At 42.3% G+C, this 22,012-nt stretch overlaps 1 protein-coding gene across 1 annotated transcript in view; it reads right to left on the reverse strand.

Annotated features, from left to right (window-relative positions):
• Positions 1-22,012, reverse strand: part of EPHA4 (EPH receptor A4) — a 108,623-nt gene that overhangs the window by 45,572 nt on the left and 41,039 nt on the right. Inside the window, exons 4-5 of the mRNA XM_069792092.1 lie at positions 18,931-19,086; positions 3,274-3,612 (exon numbers count right to left, since the gene is read on the reverse strand). Coding sequence (XP_069648193.1) covers positions 3,274-3,612; positions 18,931-19,086 — 495 coding nt within the window. The remainder of the gene's footprint in view (positions 1-3,273; positions 3,613-18,930; positions 19,087-22,012) is intronic.

Below are 22,012 nucleotides of genomic sequence, written 5' to 3' on the forward strand. Positions count from 1 at the left end.
TAATATCAGCATTTCCCAGTACTAATTGTGCTAAGGGCGCTGGCTCCAGGTTTCAACAGCTCAGTGTTCCACCCTTTGCTTTTTTAATTTCTTTTTAATCTTTTGTGGGAAAATAGTGACAGTTCCCATCTCAAAAAAACTCAGAAAAAAATATTATACTGAACATGTAGAACAGCAGGCTGAATTCACCATTCAAAATTCTTAAAACATCACAACATTGAAGTATTTCGCTAGGAGACAGAAATTTTTACTTGGTTCAAAGCCTGAAATTTAGCTTCTCTTTTTGAAAAAACAAAAGCAAGCTATAAAAATCAGGACCTTTTCAAAGGAAGCAAGAAAAATACTTTTTCAAATGCTTTTTGATTCTACTTTGAATGGCAAAAGCTTATTTTCATTTAAACATTTTTCTACAGTATTGGAAACTGAAGAGTTTCTAAACAAAGGGGGAAAGTAAACTGCCTCATTTCATTATCTTCAGGAGTAAAATGGCAAAAGCAAACAAAAAAACCACCTGTGCCTTTCAACTGCACCTTTTATGTCACTGCAACACATTTCTTCAATTTTGTGCTGAATATACCAGTAACTGATTTCTCATTGCTTTCTGTCCATCTCCAAATGCATACCTTCTATAGGGGCTGGCACCAATGCAAACAAACATACAAATATTCAGATTTCTGGTTCTAACATCAAAAACTGCATTCTAAAATTTCTCTATATTTTCTTCAGATTATATGGTTACATATTTGGAAGGTCAATTTGAGACTGCTGTTAAGAGGAATGATTTCCTGGTCCCTTACATACTTATCATCCCTACTGAATTACCTAAAAGATGCACCTCTTACAAACAATTCCAGCAAATTCCCCAGAATACAATCCAAAAGTTTTGCTCGTATCTAAAGCACTAAAGAACCACATTAACAACATTTTTTTTTCTATCAAATGTTAGAAAGCACCATCATAGATAGCAAAAACAGTAAAGTCATTTACAGATTTCAGTGTTGGTAGTTTCATTTTTATTAGCAAAACAGGGAAAGAGTGTTATTAAAGGAGGAGCTTGGCTCTAATCTGAATTTAGGAATTGCTGCAAAGAAACCAAGGTAGCTTTACATTAGTGTAAGAAAGATGCAAGGTCAAAACCAAGTCTGTGGCAGTGCTCTATCATGACATGATTTCTTTATTATGGAATATAGTGAAAGAAAATGAGTGGCACAAGAATTTTAATGCACCCCAGACACACATTTACAATGATTAAACAGATCAGTACTTGTAAAACCCAAGGGTCCAACTTTATAAACCTTTACTCAAGCAAGCAGTTTCACTGAAATCAATGGCATTATTTGCATATGTAAGGACTATTTATCTCAGTTGAGATCTGTAGGTTTAGGCTACACATTTCTGTTTAGATCTTCTATGCAGTAGAATACACAAAGTCGTATGAAGAACGCCAGCACCTTGGAGTTAATTTTCATTTGTACCAGTACAGTTTTCTCCAGCCCTCTGAAGCATTTGATAGACTGGGCATGTTTCAAAATTGGAAATGTTGGCACAAATACAAATTTCCTGATGTGAAGAACTGCTACTCATGGATAATAAACAAAATCAATTTTTATTTGCATATTCAATCAGATTTTGGTTTGCATATTAAAGCATAAGATGGTAGAATTTTCACACGGTAGATGGATCCCAGTCACTTGTTCATGCATATATGCATCTACTAATCCTTACACATGCCAAAATAAGTCAGAAATACTCTCTTTGCTAGGCATTCATAGCACAAAAACACTGTCCCTGCTGCTGTTCTCAACCTTCTCTTTTCGTATAGCGTATGACAGCATTCTCCCGCGATTCTGTAATAGCCCCTGTTTTCTATTAGTCGTCTTTTCACTAGGCAAAGCAATAGTTTGAATTTTTTAATCATAATTTACAAGGGATGCTGTCAACTGTATGCGTAAAGAACAAATAACACTGGACCGGGTTTTCAAAGAAGCTTCAGTGTGGACCTGACAATTTTGCTTGTAACTGTCACTGCAAAATTGAACGTATCTCTCACTGTTAATATTGAAGTGTTCTGGACTACTGCTAAAATTTGTAGATTTAGACTATGTGTACCTGTTTTTCATGCGCATCCACTAGGAAACAGAATTATATATATATAGTCCAGTACTATCAAAACACACAATATTAATATTGTCTCATATACCATAAATCTAACAATAAATGATAAACCCATAAGCTACACTCTAAGGTGCTGAATGCCTGCAGTGTCTGTGGGACTTGAAGGCAATCAGCGCTGTGTGCAATTAGATAACAGGTTTGACGGTCCTATAGCCAGTCTGACAGTCTGGATATCTAATTTGCATATAGAAGAATATCATATTCAAATGTATATAATTTTGTGCATTAAATTAAAAATTCAACTGCAACCATGTGCTCGCAACCCTAGCTAGCTGCAAACAAGAAATGTTTTCATGTAAGTAAAGAAAAAAATCATACATATGATCACCAAAACTAAACTTCAATCTGTGGCAGCAGCCTTTACTAGGTCGAGCACAGGGGACTAAAAAAAAGTAGAACTGCCTGGAGTATCTGAAATAATCAGGTATAAACAGAAATAGCATTTCGCTCTCCTAGATGAGTGAAACGCAAAAAATCAGCCAGCATGAAGATGAAAGCTCATATAGGATTTCTAAAGTAATGTCAGCTCTGATCAATTGAAACATTGTTAGCAGCAGGTTAAGGAGGTATTTATTTAACAATGGGACAGAATCTAATTAACTTTGCAGGAGAGGAGAAGTAGCAGGCAGGCAAGTGAGCACCAACTCATTCCTCATTTTGAATCTCATGCAGCCCATTTTGGAAGGGGGCAGAAGCACAGAGTGCATGTTTTGCCCTTGGTGAACACCAAGGGCATATTCGTGTCCATGGGCAGGGTCTCCCCCACGGAGGGCCGAGGCCCTGGTGGTCCTGGCTCCTTCCCCTCGCATCGCCCAGGGCAGCTGTGCTGTTCTGCTTCTGCAGAATGCCTCCCAGCGTCCCCGCAGCATGCTGCAGCAGAGCTCTGCTCCCGGCTGCAGGAGTCAAACCCTCCTCTGTTTTTCTAGCTCTTAAGAATTTAAGCTATCCATATAAATAACCAGAAAATAAGGGTTTGACCCAGTTCCACATCTCAGGGCTCCTTGAATTCATTTGCTAATGCTAAATGTAATGGAAATCACAGCTTTCCTAAAAATCAGACAGAAGAGAGAGGAAGAGAATTTGTGTTTAGGTTCCTACCTGCTTGGTTAGTTGTCACAGTGACTGACACTGCTTGGTCCTGGCTGGGATTTTGCTTGGACACTCCATTCACCGCCCAGACTTCAAAGGTGTAGTTAGTGTGTGCCAGGAGGTCAGTAATGGAGACTTTGGTGGTTTTCAAGCCATTCTGCTGGGGGCTGAAGTGCACACCGCTGCCGCAGGACCGGCAGCGGCTGAGGTCGCTGGCACCGCACCTCTTGCACACCACACTGTAGGAGACGTCTTCCCGACCACCTTTGTTCTGCGGGGGGCTCCACTCCAAGTTCACCGATGTCTCATTGACATTGGAAATCAGGTTCTGGGGAGCAGATGGAGGTCCTAGAAAGAGAAAGTCCACATGTTTTTAGTAACTGGGAAAACCTTACACAATATCTTCAGACTTAGGGTCCTGGGTGATAGGGAGCATGTGCAACTCTCAGTTAAGTCAAGGACAACAGAGACCACACAGAATTTTACTTCTCTGTGTTCTTAATAAAGGTGAAAAATTGACTGGTGAGTCAAACTCTGATCTCTTTATTTGATGAATTAACAGTATTTTCCAGCTTTAAATAAGCCTGAAAGCCCAGCATTGCAATTAAATGAGTGGGGTTTTTTTTACTTTCACTATTTATACTTGTTATGAAAAACTTAAAATTTATATATTTTACATTCATTTTTCCATGATCTCCCAAGCAAAGCATCAAATGCACAAAATCCTGATTCACTTGAGACTTTTAAGGTCCCCTCGTTACCTACAGGCAGACTCTCATTGAAATTGTTGATCTCCCGGTATTTTTTTCTTAAGAATGGAAGCGCAATATTTACCGGACAAGTTTATGTCAGATCGCATTCAGTGAACACTGAAGCCCATCAAGCAGGGAGCTAGACATGACACTTTGGGATGCAGGAAGGAGATTAGAGTAGAAAGCCGGACACAGAACTAAGGCTTTAAAGGTGGGAGAGTAAAGGTTACAACAGAGGAGTGCTGGAGAATGTGAAAGAATTGGGGAGGAAAATATGTGGAGCAGCTGAAAGATGAGCCAATACAAGAAAACTGGTCAGGAACAAGAGACCATACAAAAAGCTTGGAAATAAGACTGAAATCAGAGACGCAAGGTCAGCTCTTGCACCACAGGGACAGGAGACTTTAAGATTCGTAAACACGCTGCCAAACAGCTCCCAGCTAGTTCCAGCACAGAGACTATGGGATTTGGGGACAGAGCCGAAAGCAGGCTGGGGAGGACCTCCCTGGGCAGGAGAGGGGTGGCAGAAGTAGAGTAGAGCCCACAGGAGGCAGCTCCTCCCCGCACCTCCAGCAACCCACTGGGACTGTAATGGTCAGTTCTGCCCGACTGGGCAAACTGCCTCCAGCAGTGCCCTGCCTCGCTCTGTAACCAACACACAGGCAGAAATCTTATTTATATGCTTAAATCCCCACAGGCCCAAAACCAATAAACACACTGAAAATGCAGAAGAGCTAATCCTGTGACTCTTAATCTAATTTCAATGCAGTCGAGGTGAGACACGCTTTTTGTATCCTTAAATTTCACAAGAATGATTTGGAGCAACCCCATGAAACAGATGGGTATTTTATACATCACAGAAAGCTTCCTTAATCATCAAAAGACAGTCTATTCTGGGGTAGAGCACAAGGGCACTCCGACTACTCATGCAATACTTTGGTACAGGACATAAGGTATATATACATATGTATTGAGTAGAAATGAAACAGAGTGAGAACGAAGCTTGCAAAACGTAATGATCCAAACAGGAATACAGTAAAAATAGCAGCTCTTCATAATTACTCATAGTTAGAACTTTAAATACAAATATTACCAGAAAAATACTGGAAATAATTTTGTAGAAAGTCACAAATTCAATTTTTATTCAAGACACAGGAAAGCTTGTGAAAGCTTCTTAAATTTTATCAAAATACATTTGATGGTTGGAATTCAAAAAAAGTTCAGCCAGATCTCCTGGCAGAAAAGGAAGGGAAAGAGAAAGTCCTGGCAAGTTTCATTCCAGGTTTTCCATTCCTGTAACTTGTCAAGTGTTATGGAACTGGAAAAAAATTCAGCCAGTACCAATAGTTGCATTAAGTGTATAAACAAATCAATCATAATCTCTAATATGTCAAAGGCTAAAATGGGAACCAAATACATTATGGTGAAATTATGCTGAAATTACAAAGTGACTCAAGTGTAGCAGCGAAGAGGTTAAGCCACTGAGAGATGACTATGGTGAAGATTAATTCTGGCTGCCTCGATTCATCAGGTGCATCTAGAAGGGAGCTTGAGACCTGAGCACACTATGGAAGACAAGGTTTTGAGGACTGCATCACATCCTTGGGTCCGTGCTTGAAGCCGCCAGGATGCACAGGACTTTTATTTTAGGAGATGCAGGTAGGTTAAGAAAAGAGTCTTAAATTACATAGAGGTCAAATGTATCTACTTTTCTTCAGTACCTAAATGAAAGGCCTCTGCTGCAAGAGTAGCTGAGCAAGGACTGTTTCTCTGTGCTCACTTGAGAAACACGAAATTAATATATTCATTTTGAAAAGAGGGAAATCCTCCCTTCCTGCCAAACCTTTGAAACAGTCTCTGAGATAAATCGGAACTGCCAGGTAGAATTACTGTGAGGAGAAGAGACAGCCCAGGCCAGCCCCTGTGACGAGGAGCCCTCCTGCCTGCTGCACCACTGGGCTGCCACTCATGACTTTTATTTATACACTAGCAACGTTTAGGACTCCTAAGGACAGAACCGTTTTACTCAAAGATCAGTCATCAAACACAGTAAGAGATATTTCCTGGTCAAAAAATGCTTAGAAACTGGGTTTAGTCTCTGTTCATCACACGGAAACTTAGGTAGAGAGAGATGTGGTGAGACAAGGGCACACAAGACATGCCTTGCATATCTGGGCTCCCAAGCCTCAGCCCAGTGCCTCTGCCCCATAACCAGCTCTCCTTCCCGCAAAAGCTGGGTTTGCCAGCTTCCCTGGGCAGAAGAAAGCAGTCTCTGCTTAGCCTTCAAATACAAGAGCCTCCTTTTCAAAAATGCACTCCGAGTGCAATGAGGTGGAAGACACTCCTGAAATCATGAACTCAAGCGGCAGCACAGGAACCGCTGAGCAGCAACTGATCTAAACCCCATCTACCCCAAAATTCCCCAAACTGCCTCACACCGGGGCTCTCCAGGGCAGGCAGGTGCACAAGGTGACAACATTTATCCCTCCACACTGTCAAGGAGGGAGGAGAACAAATAAAAACCTCTGGCGGAAACCAGCAGCCTCGATAGACTGCAAGCCTAAGCCCACGCTGTGCAGCAAAGGTCTGACCTCGCCAGAGCGGCTGCCAGAGCCGATGGGAGCTGAGGATGTCCGTCCTCCCAGGGGCCGTTCAGTACCTGGCAGCAGCAAGCACTGTACAGAAACTGCTCCTGTGGGAGGCGGCAAGAGCTTTACAGCAAGAAAAAGGCATTTTCTTACAGAGCGTTCACTTGCTGCAATCACACGAGCAAGAGCATCGACTCGGAGCACAGCCAGGAGAGCTGAGATAAGGTGGTGCCAGTGCAAACACCTCCCCTCCCTGAGCAACGCCCAGCTCTGGCAGGGCTGCCCTCATTTCAGGGGGATATTTGTGAGGCAAAGTACTCCACGTGAGGAAGGTTCATACTGCCACAGTTACGGTCTGAAAGAGGTGCCTTTTAGCTCAGATACAGCAGCCAGTTTGGGGTTAAACTCAGACTTACTCTGATGTCCATTAAGATATTTTCCAAGGCTCTAGGTCCAGTTTCACATGGGAAAATGTGCCAGAATGAATCAAGCTCCTCAGAAGCAAAAAGTCAGTAATTAGTATGTGGGACAGGGCATTGCAGTGTCTAAACAGAGACGCAATGAAGCGGAAAACCAGGGAAGCAGATGCTTGCAGGTCACAGAGATGAGTGCACCACCTCCAGCATGAAAAGGAAGATGCGGGGGAGTCTCCAAATGGTGGGCTGACATTACAGTGAGGGAAAAGCAATTTCTTTTCTTTCTGGAGCATAGTCATCAATGGAGCTGTTGGCACGGGGAGTGGGGAATAGTTTCAGATTGATGGGCCTGGTTTCAGATGTTGAAACACAGGGCGTATCTGCTCCTTCAATAGTGATCAGGATTTGCTTTGTTTCTGACAATAGAGCCGCTGCCGATAGATGAGATGAAAACCCTTTCAGGGCCGTGGCAGGCTAGAAACGTCAGCGCTGTTTCAAGATGAACCCCAGCCAGCAGAATCCCGCAGGGACAGTGTTCTGCTGGCCCGACCGCCACCCTCACGCAAACCCTCTGTCCTCCAGCAGAAAAATCTAGCTACGGGGCAGATGAGAGGGGAAACAAGGAGCTGTGCCACTGAAACTGCTGCCAATGTCTGTGATTTTGCCCTGAACCCCAGGATTTACAGCATTTTTCTTATAACTCCTGCTGATGAAAGCATACTATTGCACAAGCCATTCAGCACTCTGGAAGCATAGAGCTAATACTGCCACACAGCCCAGAAGAGCTTAAAAATGTCACAGTCCCTACAGAAGAAAAAAAAAATCTATACATTTTTATTTTGTAAAACAATTTTAAAGTTCATTTCATGATGTTAGGAAGTCAAGTGCTCTCACTTTCCTTGTCCAAAACAACAGAACTTGAGAGATGGATCTGCAGAGCCGCTCCCATGTCTCCCATTGGGGGACTGCAAAGAGGACATGGTTTGATCTTGGGGCCTTAAAGTTGGATCCCTCACCCAGCCCATTTACCAGCACCATGAGGGGACACGGGGGACTCCTCTGTGGGAACATAGGGAACGGAAGTTTTTAATTTTATTCCCTCCTGGGGCTCCATAAATCTTGCTTCACAATAAACCCATCAAAATCAACTGAGCCATGAAGCAAATGGAAAGGCCCTGGGTGGAGCAGTTCACTGTGTGTGTCAGGGCTGAGGGAAACACTGAAGAGTCTGTTTAGCAATAAATAATCTTTGTCAAGCTAATCTTGCTATCTTCCTCAACCCTCCTGTTAGATTTACTTAAATGTATTGGGCAATGCAGGTTGTTTGGCTTTCTCTTGCTGCAATAAGCTATAGCCATTATATCTCTCTGTCTCTTTCACCCACATATAGACAGATCTGTCTGTCTTAAGGACAATGTTGTATCCTATGCCAAATGAATATTCAGGAAAACTAGAGCTTTTAAGGGGTTAATAGCATGAGCATTACTTATACTAAAAGGACTGATGTATTTTAGCACTCTTACCACAATCTCAGGCTGCATTTTAACTTTTCATCCATCAATATTTCTCTCCTTCCCTTCCTACAAAATACTCAAGTTCCTCTCCACTCAGAAGCCTCCAGCACGCCACTGCAAGTCCGGTAAGAGGCTTGATGAAAACCATGACAAGGGCACATATCAACACCTGACAGGCTCCCTCCTGTCTTCCAGACCACAGGACGTCTACGTGTGCCAGCTCTCTGTGGATCATAGGTCTCTGTAGGCATAGTTAAGGAGCCTCTGCGATTCACACCAGGGATCCAGTCTGGTCCGAGGACTGAAATGACTCACATACAGCTTCTGCAGTGAAGACCCTGTAATGAACTCACTATCCAGGACTGAACTAGCACCTGTGGGGTGCAGATGGCAAGGGGCCATGGCTGTGAAGTGAAGGCTGCAGACTAACACAGCGCATAACGACATTTCATCAGTAAACTGTTTATTTGCAAGGAAAATAATATTTTGCATTTAAATCAGCTGCCCTACACACTGAGGGACCATCAGAGGTTGTTGGCTCAAAGTTTGCCTGTTGTTTGGATGCAATCCTGCTGAGGAAGTTATCCCAAAGCCCCTTTCTTCCCACCACCACAGGATAATAGTACAACTGTAGGAGGTTAAACCTAGCGGAAGTGGCAAAATTGTTCTGCCAAGAAAAAAGAAAATCTATCCTGAATGCAATGAACAATTTCAAAGGCAAATAGCACAAAGATGATTAGCTGCAACTGAGTGAATATTCCTGCTGCCCTCAGGGATCGGTCACGCCCAGACCTCCATGCATGCCAAAGGGAAAGGACAGACACCAGGACCCTTGGCATGCCCATGGACAGGGTCTAACCAGGCTGCACCAGGACTGCAAGTTCAGCACCGCCACCAAGCCACGAGCCCAAAGGAGAGCATCTCTCCCTTGACAAACTCCATATACCACAAACCCATGTCAAAGGGCATGCTGCAGTGGGCTCCCAGACATGGAGGGACTCCAGAGAGACAGGCAGACAGGCACAATTTGTCAGGCATGCAGATAGATTCCAACCAAGTCAGCCCACCCTTCCTCCCTACAGCTGTAAACCCAACCAATCTACACAACTGAAAAATACCTCTGGAAACTAACCCTGGGATCTGAGGGCAGAACTGTAAGTGCACTGTGCTGGGGAACTGTATTTAATGGTTATGACAAATGTTTTAATATCCCTGGTTTTACATCTTCCTTTTTTGTTACTGATCTGCCCAGCAAGGTGCTTCTCTAAAAGTCTCTGTGGGTGTATGCAGTAAATTCAATTACAGTTTTCTACAACTGGACCAGACAGACTTGTTTGACATAAAGAATACTGTCTTCACTAAACCAGTTAATTTAGTTCAGCAACAGTGTATGGTTAGGAGGCGTGGATTAAAGGACAATGAAAGGAGAAGAGAAAGAAATGATTCCTAGCAAAACAGCTCCCGAGTAACTTTGCTGTCCCATAAAATGACAAGAAATAGAGGACCTTGCAGCTTGGCTCTCTGCTGCCCCAGGTTGACAGGATGCCAGAATCCCACTTTTAGACAACTAGCAGCTCCAAATTTTGGGCAAACACCTTTTGTTCACCAAAGCTATAGGCAAGTAGAAAAAAAAAAAAAAAAAATTCTTTTTCCCTTTCTCAGTGGTCCTGTGGACAAAGCACTGAAGATAAAGTTCTGGGCTTTGGTTTGGTCAATTTTATCAGACCTGAGTAGCAATTATACACTATTTTCTTAGGTTGAAAAACAAAAACATCACAAAACAAACCAGAAAGCACCTCAGCACAGGGTTCTGACAATTAATGCCTTTAAAGTGAATTTAACACTTAGGAGAAACCCACTCTGATGGCACCCAAAAAGCTCTCTCTAGCCACACAGAGCCACCTGCCTGCACTCCCCTGTCTTAGCGTGTCCCCTGGCAGCAGGCTCCTTACCAGGAGCTTCTTTTTTTGTGCCAGCTTAGTCCTCAGCCATTAACAGTGGTAGTGAATTATTTTGGCAGCAACATTACCCGTTAAGGACTAAACTGATAGTATCAGTATTTGGACTTTAACCACACCTGTTTACTACTAACCTATGGTATGGTTAATACTTATTACTTTGAAAGATGTATCTGTGGGAGGACATCTATTAAAAATGCAAGCTGAAACCCACACTATCCCTGGAAGTGCTAATGGAGATATTTCAAATATATACCCTCCAGAAGGCAAGCCTTCATTATGAGCATCCTGTCAGTCACCAGACCAGTGCATTTAAAATGTACCCTCCTTTAAAAAGAAAGATGCTTTCAAAAGATATGTATGTGACTAAGTAACAAGCAGGATGAAGCTTTTGAGCCCTGGAAGGAGAGAATGATTAAAAAAAAAATTTACTCAGTCTGTGTGTGCACGTGTGTAAAACCACATTTCTCTATCAGAAAACGGATGTCTCTGCAGCCAGGGCAATGGATAATTATTTTCAAGTGGGCTGTCACCCTGCATTCAGTCTGCGTTCGCCTGACAGTATGAAATCAGAAGGAAGCTTCATTGGCAATTCCCACCAGACATCAGAAAACCTCAAGCATGTAGAAAAGACTTTTATCTTCTTTAACCATTCCCACACTCTCCTTGAGGAAAATATCACCTCCTTTTTGAGGCAGAAAAAGTAGACCTTAGCTTGATAAGGATTAAAAATTATTCTAACAAACAATAAAAATAATATAATAACCTGCTGCTGTTCAAACCTTTCTAACTTCACCCTCAAACTGAGAAAACCCTATAAACATACTGTTAAATGCAGCAGAGTGCCAACTATGGGTGTTTGTTAAACAAAGTCAATCAGGCAGACCAGCAGGCTTCAATGGGCTTTGGACTGGGACTGACAAAAGGATCCTCTTCATGAGCCTGCTCCAGAGATGCTGACCCTCTTCATCTCTGGTGATTTCAAAAGGAACTCAGGGTATTCAGAAATCTTGAGCTAATTTGCTACATAATAAACAAGATTCATACAACAGGGAAGGTTGCTATGACTCACTGTCATTTAAAAGGAGCCTAGTATGAACTGGCCTGTTTTGAATCAGCAACTCGGCCTTGGCTATACTACAGAGGAGCAGTTAAGTCTTTGATAAGTTGCAGGAGCAGCAGGCACCTGGGAGTAAGCATCCAACTGTCTAATAGCAAGAAAACCTAACTAGAAATGCACTATCAGAAGCGGTGAAAAGTTTAGCACATCTTCTGCTATACAAGCGCTGAAAGCCAGCTTTTGTGTACGACACAGCAAGAATAAAGAGAACAAATAAAAAGGTGTAAAATAGAGAAGATCCGTACAATGAACAACTCCAAAGATCTTTGGAGCATATCTACAGAGAGCAATGAAATGTCACTGGAAGTACATCAAGTACCTTTGAAGGGGCTAGCTCAGGCCCTAAGAGGCAGTACAACTCTGCTAAGGCTTTTAGTTGTGTTGCCAGCCTCACCAATGTGACCATACTGCTACTCTCTCAATAAGGCCTCACGATGCCGTCACAGTACGGACAGCCTTTAACAGTTCTAATCAATACTCTTTAACTTGATCATGATCCTAAAATTCATCTCCCTGGAGGCAGAGCTGAGTGTGAAACCACAGAGTTTACTATTTCCAGACTGGACGCAAAGAAAGTAATTATTAAATAATCAATGTCTTTAAACTCTTTAAATTCCCTCAATAAAAGCGGTGCCAGGCACAGCCTTCAAGAAAAAGCACTTTGGCCTCCTCTTTCTGTCTCATAAAGCTTCATTAAACCTGTACAACTGTGGAGCTGTCAATAACGTTTCAGCATGTGAGCCGTGAAGCCCTTCAGATAAGCCTTTTTTGTTGATCTTTAACCATCTGAAAGACAAGTTATAACAGAGTAAACACCTGGGCTGCGTAAGTTTAGGCTTAGAAATAAAGCCCACACTTTCCTGTGACAGTTGTGTATGTTGCTGCCACTAATTGCTTCTTTTGGCAGTTGTGGACAGGTCTCCTGCTGCTGTGCACTAATTTACACAAGCACTGATAGTTTGGACAACCCTCACTTCTTGTCTGCCTGGCTATTCCTGACCATTTATCATTATAGATTATGTGTTTTTACAACTGGTGAGACCGAAGTCAACAGTCTGTAGGATGCAGCAGCCACTTGAAATATCAGTCATCTGCTCTATTTCCACCTTCCTTGTCCTTTCTGTGCACAGTTAGCATTACAAGTGGGTTTTAATAAGGCAACTGATTTGGTAAACAATTCTTAATTTATTTACTTGGGCAAGACTCCTTTGACTTTAGTGGGAGTTCTGCCAAGCTAGGGATGTTGGACCAGCGCCAATGATAAAAATGCTCATTTTACTGGCACGTACGATTTCCTATTTACTTGCCAAAAGAACCCTGGTTACCAGCTTCACAAAAGGCTTTGTTCATTTCACCTGGAGAACAACCCAATCGATACTTCCTCTTCTCTCCAGGCTAAGGCAGTTAAGAGAAGGGGTCCAGCTACCACTGGCAGAGGTGTGGGAAAACTGATGCTTGCAGGTGCCATGCCTGTGGGCTCTGGGTTTCTCTTCCAAAAACCATCATATAAGAACATTTCACATTGCCATGTATGCTGAGACACGTTACTGCAGCTACTCTAATACGCTGTGCTGCAGACAATATCACCTGTGTTCACTCACTCTTTCGAGATAAAAAGAATTATTCCACTGTGGATACCAGAAAGTTATCTGACAGTCTGACAGAAAAGAAATCCAACCAGAAAAATAAGTTGTTCTGTCATTGGCCCAACTGCTGAATTTCTTATTCTGTTAGCCCTCTAATTTACTTCAATAACTCTACAGAACTGGGTCCTGACTAACCAAATCAAAGCTCCCACTTAATTGAGTAAATGTCTCTGTTAATTTAAGGCTCTGGCCAGAAAATCAGAAGACAGCTAATAAACAGTTGCTGTATTTAAAGGAGCCGTGTTTTTAAGTCTACTGATTATGAACACACATTGTCAAATTACTCCCGTCTCTTCTCTTCAAGCCATAACCACTCCCCTTCTTATTCAACATTTTCTCAATTCCTTCAGCCTGTCACCATAGACGAGGGGAGACAGCCTTCTCCTTTGAGATTCTCATCACTCACAATCCCTTTCTCTCGGTCTGGCAGCGATGGATAGTCTATTTTCCCAGCCTATGAGGAAAAGAAAAATCATTCTCTCCATACTGCCTACCCACTGTTCCCTCTGCTCTTGCAACTGCCATACTGCACCTTAAAAGGATTCTGATGTACTGTTTACATAATGAACAACCTTATAGGATGTTTTCAGAACAAAATAATTTATTTAAAGTATGGACACATATAAAGAAGTGGAAGAATTATTATGTCATAAATTTAACTTCTGAAGATCAGAGGCTGAAGTAGTGCCAGAACAAGTGTGCAAACCCTGGGAAGGAAGCATGGCAAAGCCAGTGCAAAGTTACCTACAACATACTAGCCAGCATGACCGCACGTTGTACCCTACTTTCTTATTCTTCTAAAAGCTAGAAAAGTGATAATCAGCGTCCGTCTGGAAATTTAGAAGAGCACAAGTTAAGCTGAAGGAAAAAAAGAGCACATTTGTTTATTTAGAAGTCTAAGCAATCATAATAAACATATGCTCAAATAATCAGCTCCTGTGTAATTACTCATTTGCAAGCACAGTTATTAGGTAGGTAAATTCACTCTTTGTTAAAAATGCAGGTCAAATATTTATCTCTGAGATATATTAAATGCAACACAAGATTGCACTAAGGGCATATATTGGACTGCAACATTTACAAAATTGAAGTGTTTGGACCTTTCAGACCTTTTTAAAAGCCTTGACCTTGGAAACAAATAAGGACAGTGTTTTTTAATGTGCCTTCAAATTTTAACACCACAGTCACACAGCTCTAGTGGAATCCACATTGAGTTTCCACTGTAGATTGCTCATCATTTCATTATGGTTCATTATGCTGATAACTGTCAGAAAGCATTAGAAGCAGGAGCCTTGAGTAATAGCACTGAAATGGTAATTTAAAAACAATATACTTTCTGGAGGAAATACAGCAGTGCACTAAATTCAATTAGAAGAGGCGAATGTAAAGACAAGTAAGTGATGTTTGCTGTTTGAAGTTAGGCTTTTCGATTTCTTGATAACCTAAACTGGAGAAAGCCCTTTTAAAGTAGGCACTTTTCTCTTGCATCTCACTAAATTTGCTCTCATTATCTCTAAGCTTCTCCGGTATAAACTGTCCTAAATGCAACCGTTTTAGAAATATTTCAGGCCACGCCAAAATATCAATCAATCAGTTACTGTTTGGGTGGCACAACGGACTAAATTATTCAGGGTCATTTACTGAGACAGATTTCAAGCTGGACAGTCTATGCTGGTAATCTCTCTTTTGTACAGGGCTCCCAATTAAAAATCATTAATAATCTGAATTGAACAGACAATATAAACAATACAAAACCATCCCATTCTCACTCATAATGTGAGCATTGTTTGTTAAGAAACAGTTAGAGAACCCAACTCATTAACGGTGGGGACGCAGGACCAACGCCCATTAACTTGGGTGGGAACTGCACCTGCCTGTACCAGGCTGCATTTCACAGAATATCTCCATAAGGAGAAGGAAATTCAGAGATGAGGACCATGACTGAGACATTGTTTTCCAGCCTCATGGATTTGTGTGTTGGTAAGGCAATTTATTCTCCATTAGATTGCTAACCTTATGAAAGGCCCATCCTCTCAGCAAATACTGAAATATAACAAAGGTCTGACTAGTTGCCTTAACGTTACTTTTGCAATGCTTCCAAAAGGGAAAGGCATCCACGTTTTCCACAGTTTGTGGTCAAGTGTATTACAGGTCAATCATACCATCTCCATGCCCAAGCACACAGCTGACAAGGCCACTGTGCTTCAGAGTTGAAAGTCTAAATTCCTGTTAGGTCAAAGCAGCAGATCCAGGGCGGCTCTGCTCCTCAGTGGCGACAAGACACGTGGATGATTATCCCCATGAGGCAAGCATCAGTAAGCACGTGTGTGTCACGGTGTCTCTGCCTGGCCTTCCAACACAGCCCACTCCACCATCTCCTACGCTCACATCCCACCACATTCTGCTCTTACTTGCACAAGCTTTAGGCCAGACATAACAACTCACTCTAGCAGAGCTACAACAGAGCAGAACACTAAAATCAGAGTTTGAGTTATTTGTTTAGACTGGATGCCTGGCTTACCTGAAGGTTAGGCACAGTTTTTAAAACTCGACAGTGGATGGAGATGTCAGAGAGTGCTGTTATAGAATGAGAAAATTCTGGAGCACCTCTCCTGACCAGCACATCAGGAAGTAGGTGTTGCTTTTATTACTTACCATGGGAACTGCGAGAAAGGAAAGGGAAGGGAAGGGAAATTCTCTGATTCCCTCTCATCCACTAGCACAATCAGGCTAGTGGAAAGTCATAACGGTCTTCCTCCCCCAACCTAGAAGGTGAGATAAGTGATGAGGCCAGCCAGTTTATTACTAAAGGAAATCAATAGCCAAGGGTCAAAGCTTTACAGAAACCCATCCTAAGAAGGCTGAAGTTCTTCATCTTAAAGAGTGTTTAGAAATAATAAAGAAAGGATCAATCTGCAGTCCATTCCAGGTGTTCTCTCCATATTACCCAATGTTACTTTTATTCACCTGGTCTAATAGTTCTCCAAGTGAACAGAAACCTGATTTTACAAGCCAGTGGAGCAGAGTCTATCTTTTTGCTAGAAGAATGGATCTCAGATACTGTGTTTTACTTCTTCATTAGTGCACCGTCACACTGAGCGATTACTATATGCAGGGCTGAATGAGAATACCAGGGTTAAAGAGAGCATAATGAACAAAGAAGGTGACTGATTATTATGGCTGTCAGCACAGGGGAATTGGGTTTGTCACCTGGTTTAACCAACTGGTAAGAACTGATTAGAGTCTGAATCTGTCTGAAAGAACCTTTGATGTTTACGCTCCCTTCTGTCTCCACGTCTTGTCAGGAAAGGCAAACAAATGGGGTGCTTCTTCCGGAGCGGCTTCCTTCAGCAGAGGCCCTCTAAATACCTTCTGTCACTTGCCTCAAGTGCATGGGCAGAAGGCTACTCAGTATGAGGAACATGGCAAACGAACAGCCCCCCAGGAGCCCCTTGCACCCCACTCCTTGCGCAACGCAGAGGCGCACCACGCACACTGGGCTGCATTTTGTGCCTGTGCAGGTACCACCATCGTACCAACGTTCAAACACTGCTCAGGCAGACCTCGAAGAGGGGATATTAGCAAGCACAGCAGTGAGTGGGGGAGCAAAGCTGCCCCACAAGCCAGATCAAAATAACCTCTGTGTCTTCCTTCACCACGGATCACAGAAAAAGAACCCCTCAAGCTACAGGAAAATTCAAAGCTATGAAATGGGACCTCCAGAGACAGGCCTGTTTTCCAAGACCAGGTGTCCGTGGGATTGTGGTGTTGGCTTGCCTCTGCATGGCAAGTCCTCCTGGAGTGCTGCAGAGATGAAGACTGAGGCTAGCACCATGGCCCTTGTCTTTTCTTCTTCTCTCTTCATATTTTCAGGGTAAAAGACCAAGATCAGGGACTTCAACTTTGACTGACCTCCGAAGACAGGAATGGGGAAGGGTGCCAGAAATAGGCCCAAGACTTGACAAAAAAGGGCTAAGCTTGCAGGGGTATATTTTGCAATACAAGCAAACACACATATCATTTGCTCACAATTCCCCCATCTGGAAGTGTTTTGCTCTCTCCTCATACTTCACTCACTGCACATGCCTATATAAATTCAACCAGTTGACTACTAATTTGATTTCAATTTGGTCAGGATATCACTCACCAGGACCAGGGCTTTGTGAGAAACTTTTGCTGGTATAATGTTATTTAGGGTGTACCTTCTAAACAATAGTTTTATTGCTGTAAAAAGACATTTTTCCTATCAAAATAGTCAAGCATTATATCTCCTAGTGTAAACTATATTATAAAAAGTATGTTTCTACCCACTTCAGCAGGTTTCACAATACAGTTAGATCTCCATCCCCAGTCAGTGTTTGGCAAGGGATATACGGACCTCACTGCTTTCCTACTAAGCAAAAGCAGCTGCTCCTGGCTATGCCCAGACCTCCTTAACCACCACCCAGCAAAACTCACAGCTGAAAAGGAGGAGATCAGTGAAGAAGAGCTGGAATCAAGGGGGTGTGGGGAAGGGATGAGTGCTGGCTTAGTTATGGACATACTTTGGTTTTGCCTTGTAAGGGAGAAATTAAGATTTAAATAAATGTGAGTCATCTCTCCAAAATTAATTTGGAATATATTAAAATGTTACAAAAGAAATATCCTAGCCTTCTGTCACTCACAGACACACACACACACACATGCTTTCCACATAAATATACAGCTGAACTCCAAAAATCTGGAAGCGTTTCCAATAGCTTTCATGAAAAGCCACACATGGATATCCCCTGGTAAAATACAGCCCTTTCACTTACTGTTTCAAACTGCTCTGCTCCTATAGAAGTGAAAACCAAAGAACTAGATGATCATGATTTAACACCAGGGCATGCCTGGAATCCCAGGTCTTCAGCTGCGTGAGGCGTTAACCAGCACATAAGACAAGGAGCTGTTCCAGCAACCCCGTGGGTGTGCTCAGTGCACTATGCCTATTGTTCTGCCTTCTGAGGGCATTTTGGTGGAACTAAAGCAAATTCCATTTACTGTACATGATGTCATTATCTACAAAGGATAAAATAAACCATACTTTGGGTGTTTGTCTCATTAAGGCTTAAGATTTATTATTACCACACCTTTCAGAGGAACACTTTCATGTTCCTAAGGGTCACCAGCTATATTTTGAGCAAATTAGATATATAATGAGATTATAAATATGACCTATTTACCCTAGGTCATACAATTATGAGAAAAGCTTTCACAATTTCTACAAATATATTTAGAGAGATGAAAGAAGTTGTGATTTACTGGACAGGTCCTCACACTGGAACTTAGACCGGTATTTTATTTCCAACTCTGTCACTGAGGCGTGTGAGTGACTCCTCTTTTGCAGCTTTCTCTCCTCCCAGTCTCCTGACTTGTTTAGACTGTAGGCTCTCAAGGCTCTCTAACAGCGCAACCATGCCGCTGTTAGGAATTTAGGGCTGAGAACTAATGCTTTCTCTCCCAGAAGTGTGAGCCAAAATACAAACTGTGTCTGCAGAGGGCTGTAAGAGCTACTGAATGCTGCTCTCAGAAGCAGGACACTTCTTAGAGACACAGATCTCTGGTCAGTATTTCCTACATGGCCAGTGAAAGAAAGACAGGAGAAGACATGGATGATAAAAGAGGAAGAGACTGTTCAAAGACCAACTTACGAGTGCAGGGCATGGAGGCGGCATCATTTTCAGCTCGGAAAAAGCCCCGATCGCAGGTGCAGGAGGTAGAGCCTTCCCAGATGGAGTAGCTGTGAGGCGGGCATTTGGCACAAGCAACATCTGTCGAGAGAGCCTTGTAGTATCCGATTTTGCAAGCTAGATGGAGGAACAGGAAGGGAGAATGTTACTTGCCCAGGCTGTGATCATAAATTGCTAGCTTACTTATTCAAAATCAAGGCAGGAGACGTTTCAAAGACATCTAATGATGTCCTCTTAGCCCCAGGTGAAGAATTAACAATCATCACACTCTTAATGAGTAATCCTATGTCAGGGGACACTGATTTCTCATTCCAACAAGAGCCATTTTAAAAGCTGGATTGGAGATGGTAAAAAAAATTATACTCTTCTATTGACACTGCCAGAAAATCAGCTGCCTCTTTGTGCTTACTGGGGAGTTGCATGTTGCTTAACCCATGTCCACCTGCATTCACACACACACACAGCATGACAAAAGGGGTGCAATTGGTTTATTCTATGACCACTTAAGGAATGGCAGCTGACAGTCAGACACTGCCAATTTTTAAGAGGGAGTGGGACAGGAACCCGCTGGGATTGGCAGCAAGACCCCCAGCCTAACATGCCCGGAAATGGCACAACTCCCTCCTGGCAAGGCAGGATTCATTTGGCTCTTTCTCCCCAAGGGAGGAAACCAGCAACGCTCTCCCCTCCTTGAAGCCAGGGCATAGCAGTAACTGCACGACTCCCACCAGGTCCCACATGCAGTTGGCAAGCTTTTGGTGACATCATCTTCATAAATCCAATGCTTACACGAATGGCTACTTTTACATCACTTGGAAAAAAATCATTAGCATCATGAATAACACATTTTAATAGTGGCTAACAGGTATGTCATCCCAGAAATCTCTCCCTTGGCTAGAGATAAAAGCCCACCATCATCACTGGCTTTCAGCACTATGGAAAACAGAGAATGTACCCAGGCACACAAACATGTAAAAAGGAAAGGTTATTCCTAGTATTTACTGTGTGACTCATTCTCACGTCTCGTCATTTATCACCTATGCTACCTTTAGGGTTCCCTTGCTATGCACAGGCTCCAGTATGTGGGGCACAAGCGTCAGCACAGCCAGGGTTTGCTCTTTCTGTTTTACCCTTCCCTTAGTCCCCCTCATTCTTTCCCTCCTTCTTGTATGAAGCCCTCCAATGGGAAACGGAGAGGGATTTTAGTAACACATTTATAAAACAGCAAGTTACTTCACTCTTATTAACCAAAGCCATTTATGGAATTTCCTTAACGAGTCCTAACTTTACAACGTGCCGTGCACCATCTGTAAGAGTGCTGGGAGATCAGTCTGCGCTTTCACTCGCTCTGGCTGTCACTGGACCAGAGCATCTTATAAAAACACATTGCTAAAGTGACTAAGATTTATGCTTCCAGAGTTTACATGCATCGCATTATTAGATAAGGTTCAACTTCCAAGGTGCTTTTTAGCCATACTTCAAACGGCCTTGGGGTTTCAATTAAAATCAGAAACCACAGCTTTGGCAGGAAGAATCACGGGGGTCAAACCCAGCCTCCCCACGTCAGAGACAATTAGTCCCTGAACACAAATACAAACCCACTGGGTATGACCTATCAACCAGGCAGTCACAGTACACAAAGGCAACTCGTATAAAATAGCTTATTCTGCTTGTGATGTGAATTGCCCAGGGGAAGAAAAAAAAACCAAAACCAAAACCACCACACACATGGAAAATTACCTTTCATTTTTTGATATGATTTTCAGTATCTGGTGAGTTATACTATCACTACATGTCCTCTTGTGCCTGGTTTAACAGTAGCAGCAGTCGAGTGGCAGATGCTGATCTGAGATATTATTCCCAGTTTTCACTGGCACAGCTCAGATCAGAAATACACCTAAGCCTGTATATGACCACGACAGACACCAATAGGCAGAATCTTGCTATCGTATATAAAGACAAGGCATGGAAAAACAGAATGCAAGAGGAGACCAGGCTGATTGCTCTTATCCACAAAATTCTTCCTATTATTCAAAGTTTGGGTTTTTTTTTTTAAAAAGAGTAACCTCTAACATTACTGCTAATATGAACTTCATAGTTCACAGAAATTATTAAATGAAGAGCTGTCCTTAGCATCTTCCTAGTATTAAAATACTTATATGATAAACAATCTAGTACAAGGCTGAAGATCCTGCTTGGGCTATAACGTGCTGTTGGAATGGTAGTAAAATGTCACAGGTAAAGATTTTGTGACCATTGCTCCTCCTCGTTTTCTTTTCAGACTCAGCTGTTTAAAACGGAATAGATGGATTCAGTGGGTAGTGCAAGGTCAACAGCCTGTAATTCAAGGATTATTTTTTTTCCTCCTTGTTTCATGCACTGTATTTTGTTTTCTGCTATATTAAGTCAAGATCATTAATATTTCAAGACCTGAAAAAAGCTCTCCAAATGCAGTGGCTGCTCCTAAAGCACGCACAGCCATTTTGCTTCAAAAATCACTTGCTCCTGAACACTCAGTTTTCTTCATTTTAGTGTGCTCAGAGATTCACCACATTTCAGCACATGGCATAAAAGGACATTAGAGAATGTGTTGCATTAAACCAGTAGTTCTTTGCCCCCAAGAGCTCCATGGTACCATCACTTAAAAATTCTAATCTAATCCTGTAAAAACTGTTCTTAGCATGAAGTACTGCTGACACACCTATTCTAACCAGCGCCTGTTAAGGCTACAGATGGGCTTTTTTTGAAGATTAATGATTTAGTAGGCAAACAAGAAGCCTGTACAGAACCTGTTCCCTGAAAGTCTTTATTGCTTGCTCATGACAAATCTTCACGCGGCTGCTTTTCTAGGAAGGATTTGCTGGTGAGACCCAGCATGAATAGGGTTCTTAACACAGTTTTTGAAAGATACCATTGTAAAAAGATTAGTTCACATGTGCAATGCAAACTTTGAATTCAGTTCCTTAGCTTTTCCTTAATTAGTGCTTTCTGATAGTTTGGGTTTGATTTTATTTTTTTTTTAAAGAGAGAAAAAAAGTCTTTT

The sequence above is a fragment of the Haliaeetus albicilla genome, chromosome 9 (genome assembly GCF_947461875.1).
Source record: "Haliaeetus albicilla chromosome 9, bHalAlb1.1, whole genome shotgun sequence".
NCBI lineage: Eukaryota > Metazoa > Chordata > Aves > Accipitriformes > Accipitridae > Haliaeetus > Haliaeetus albicilla.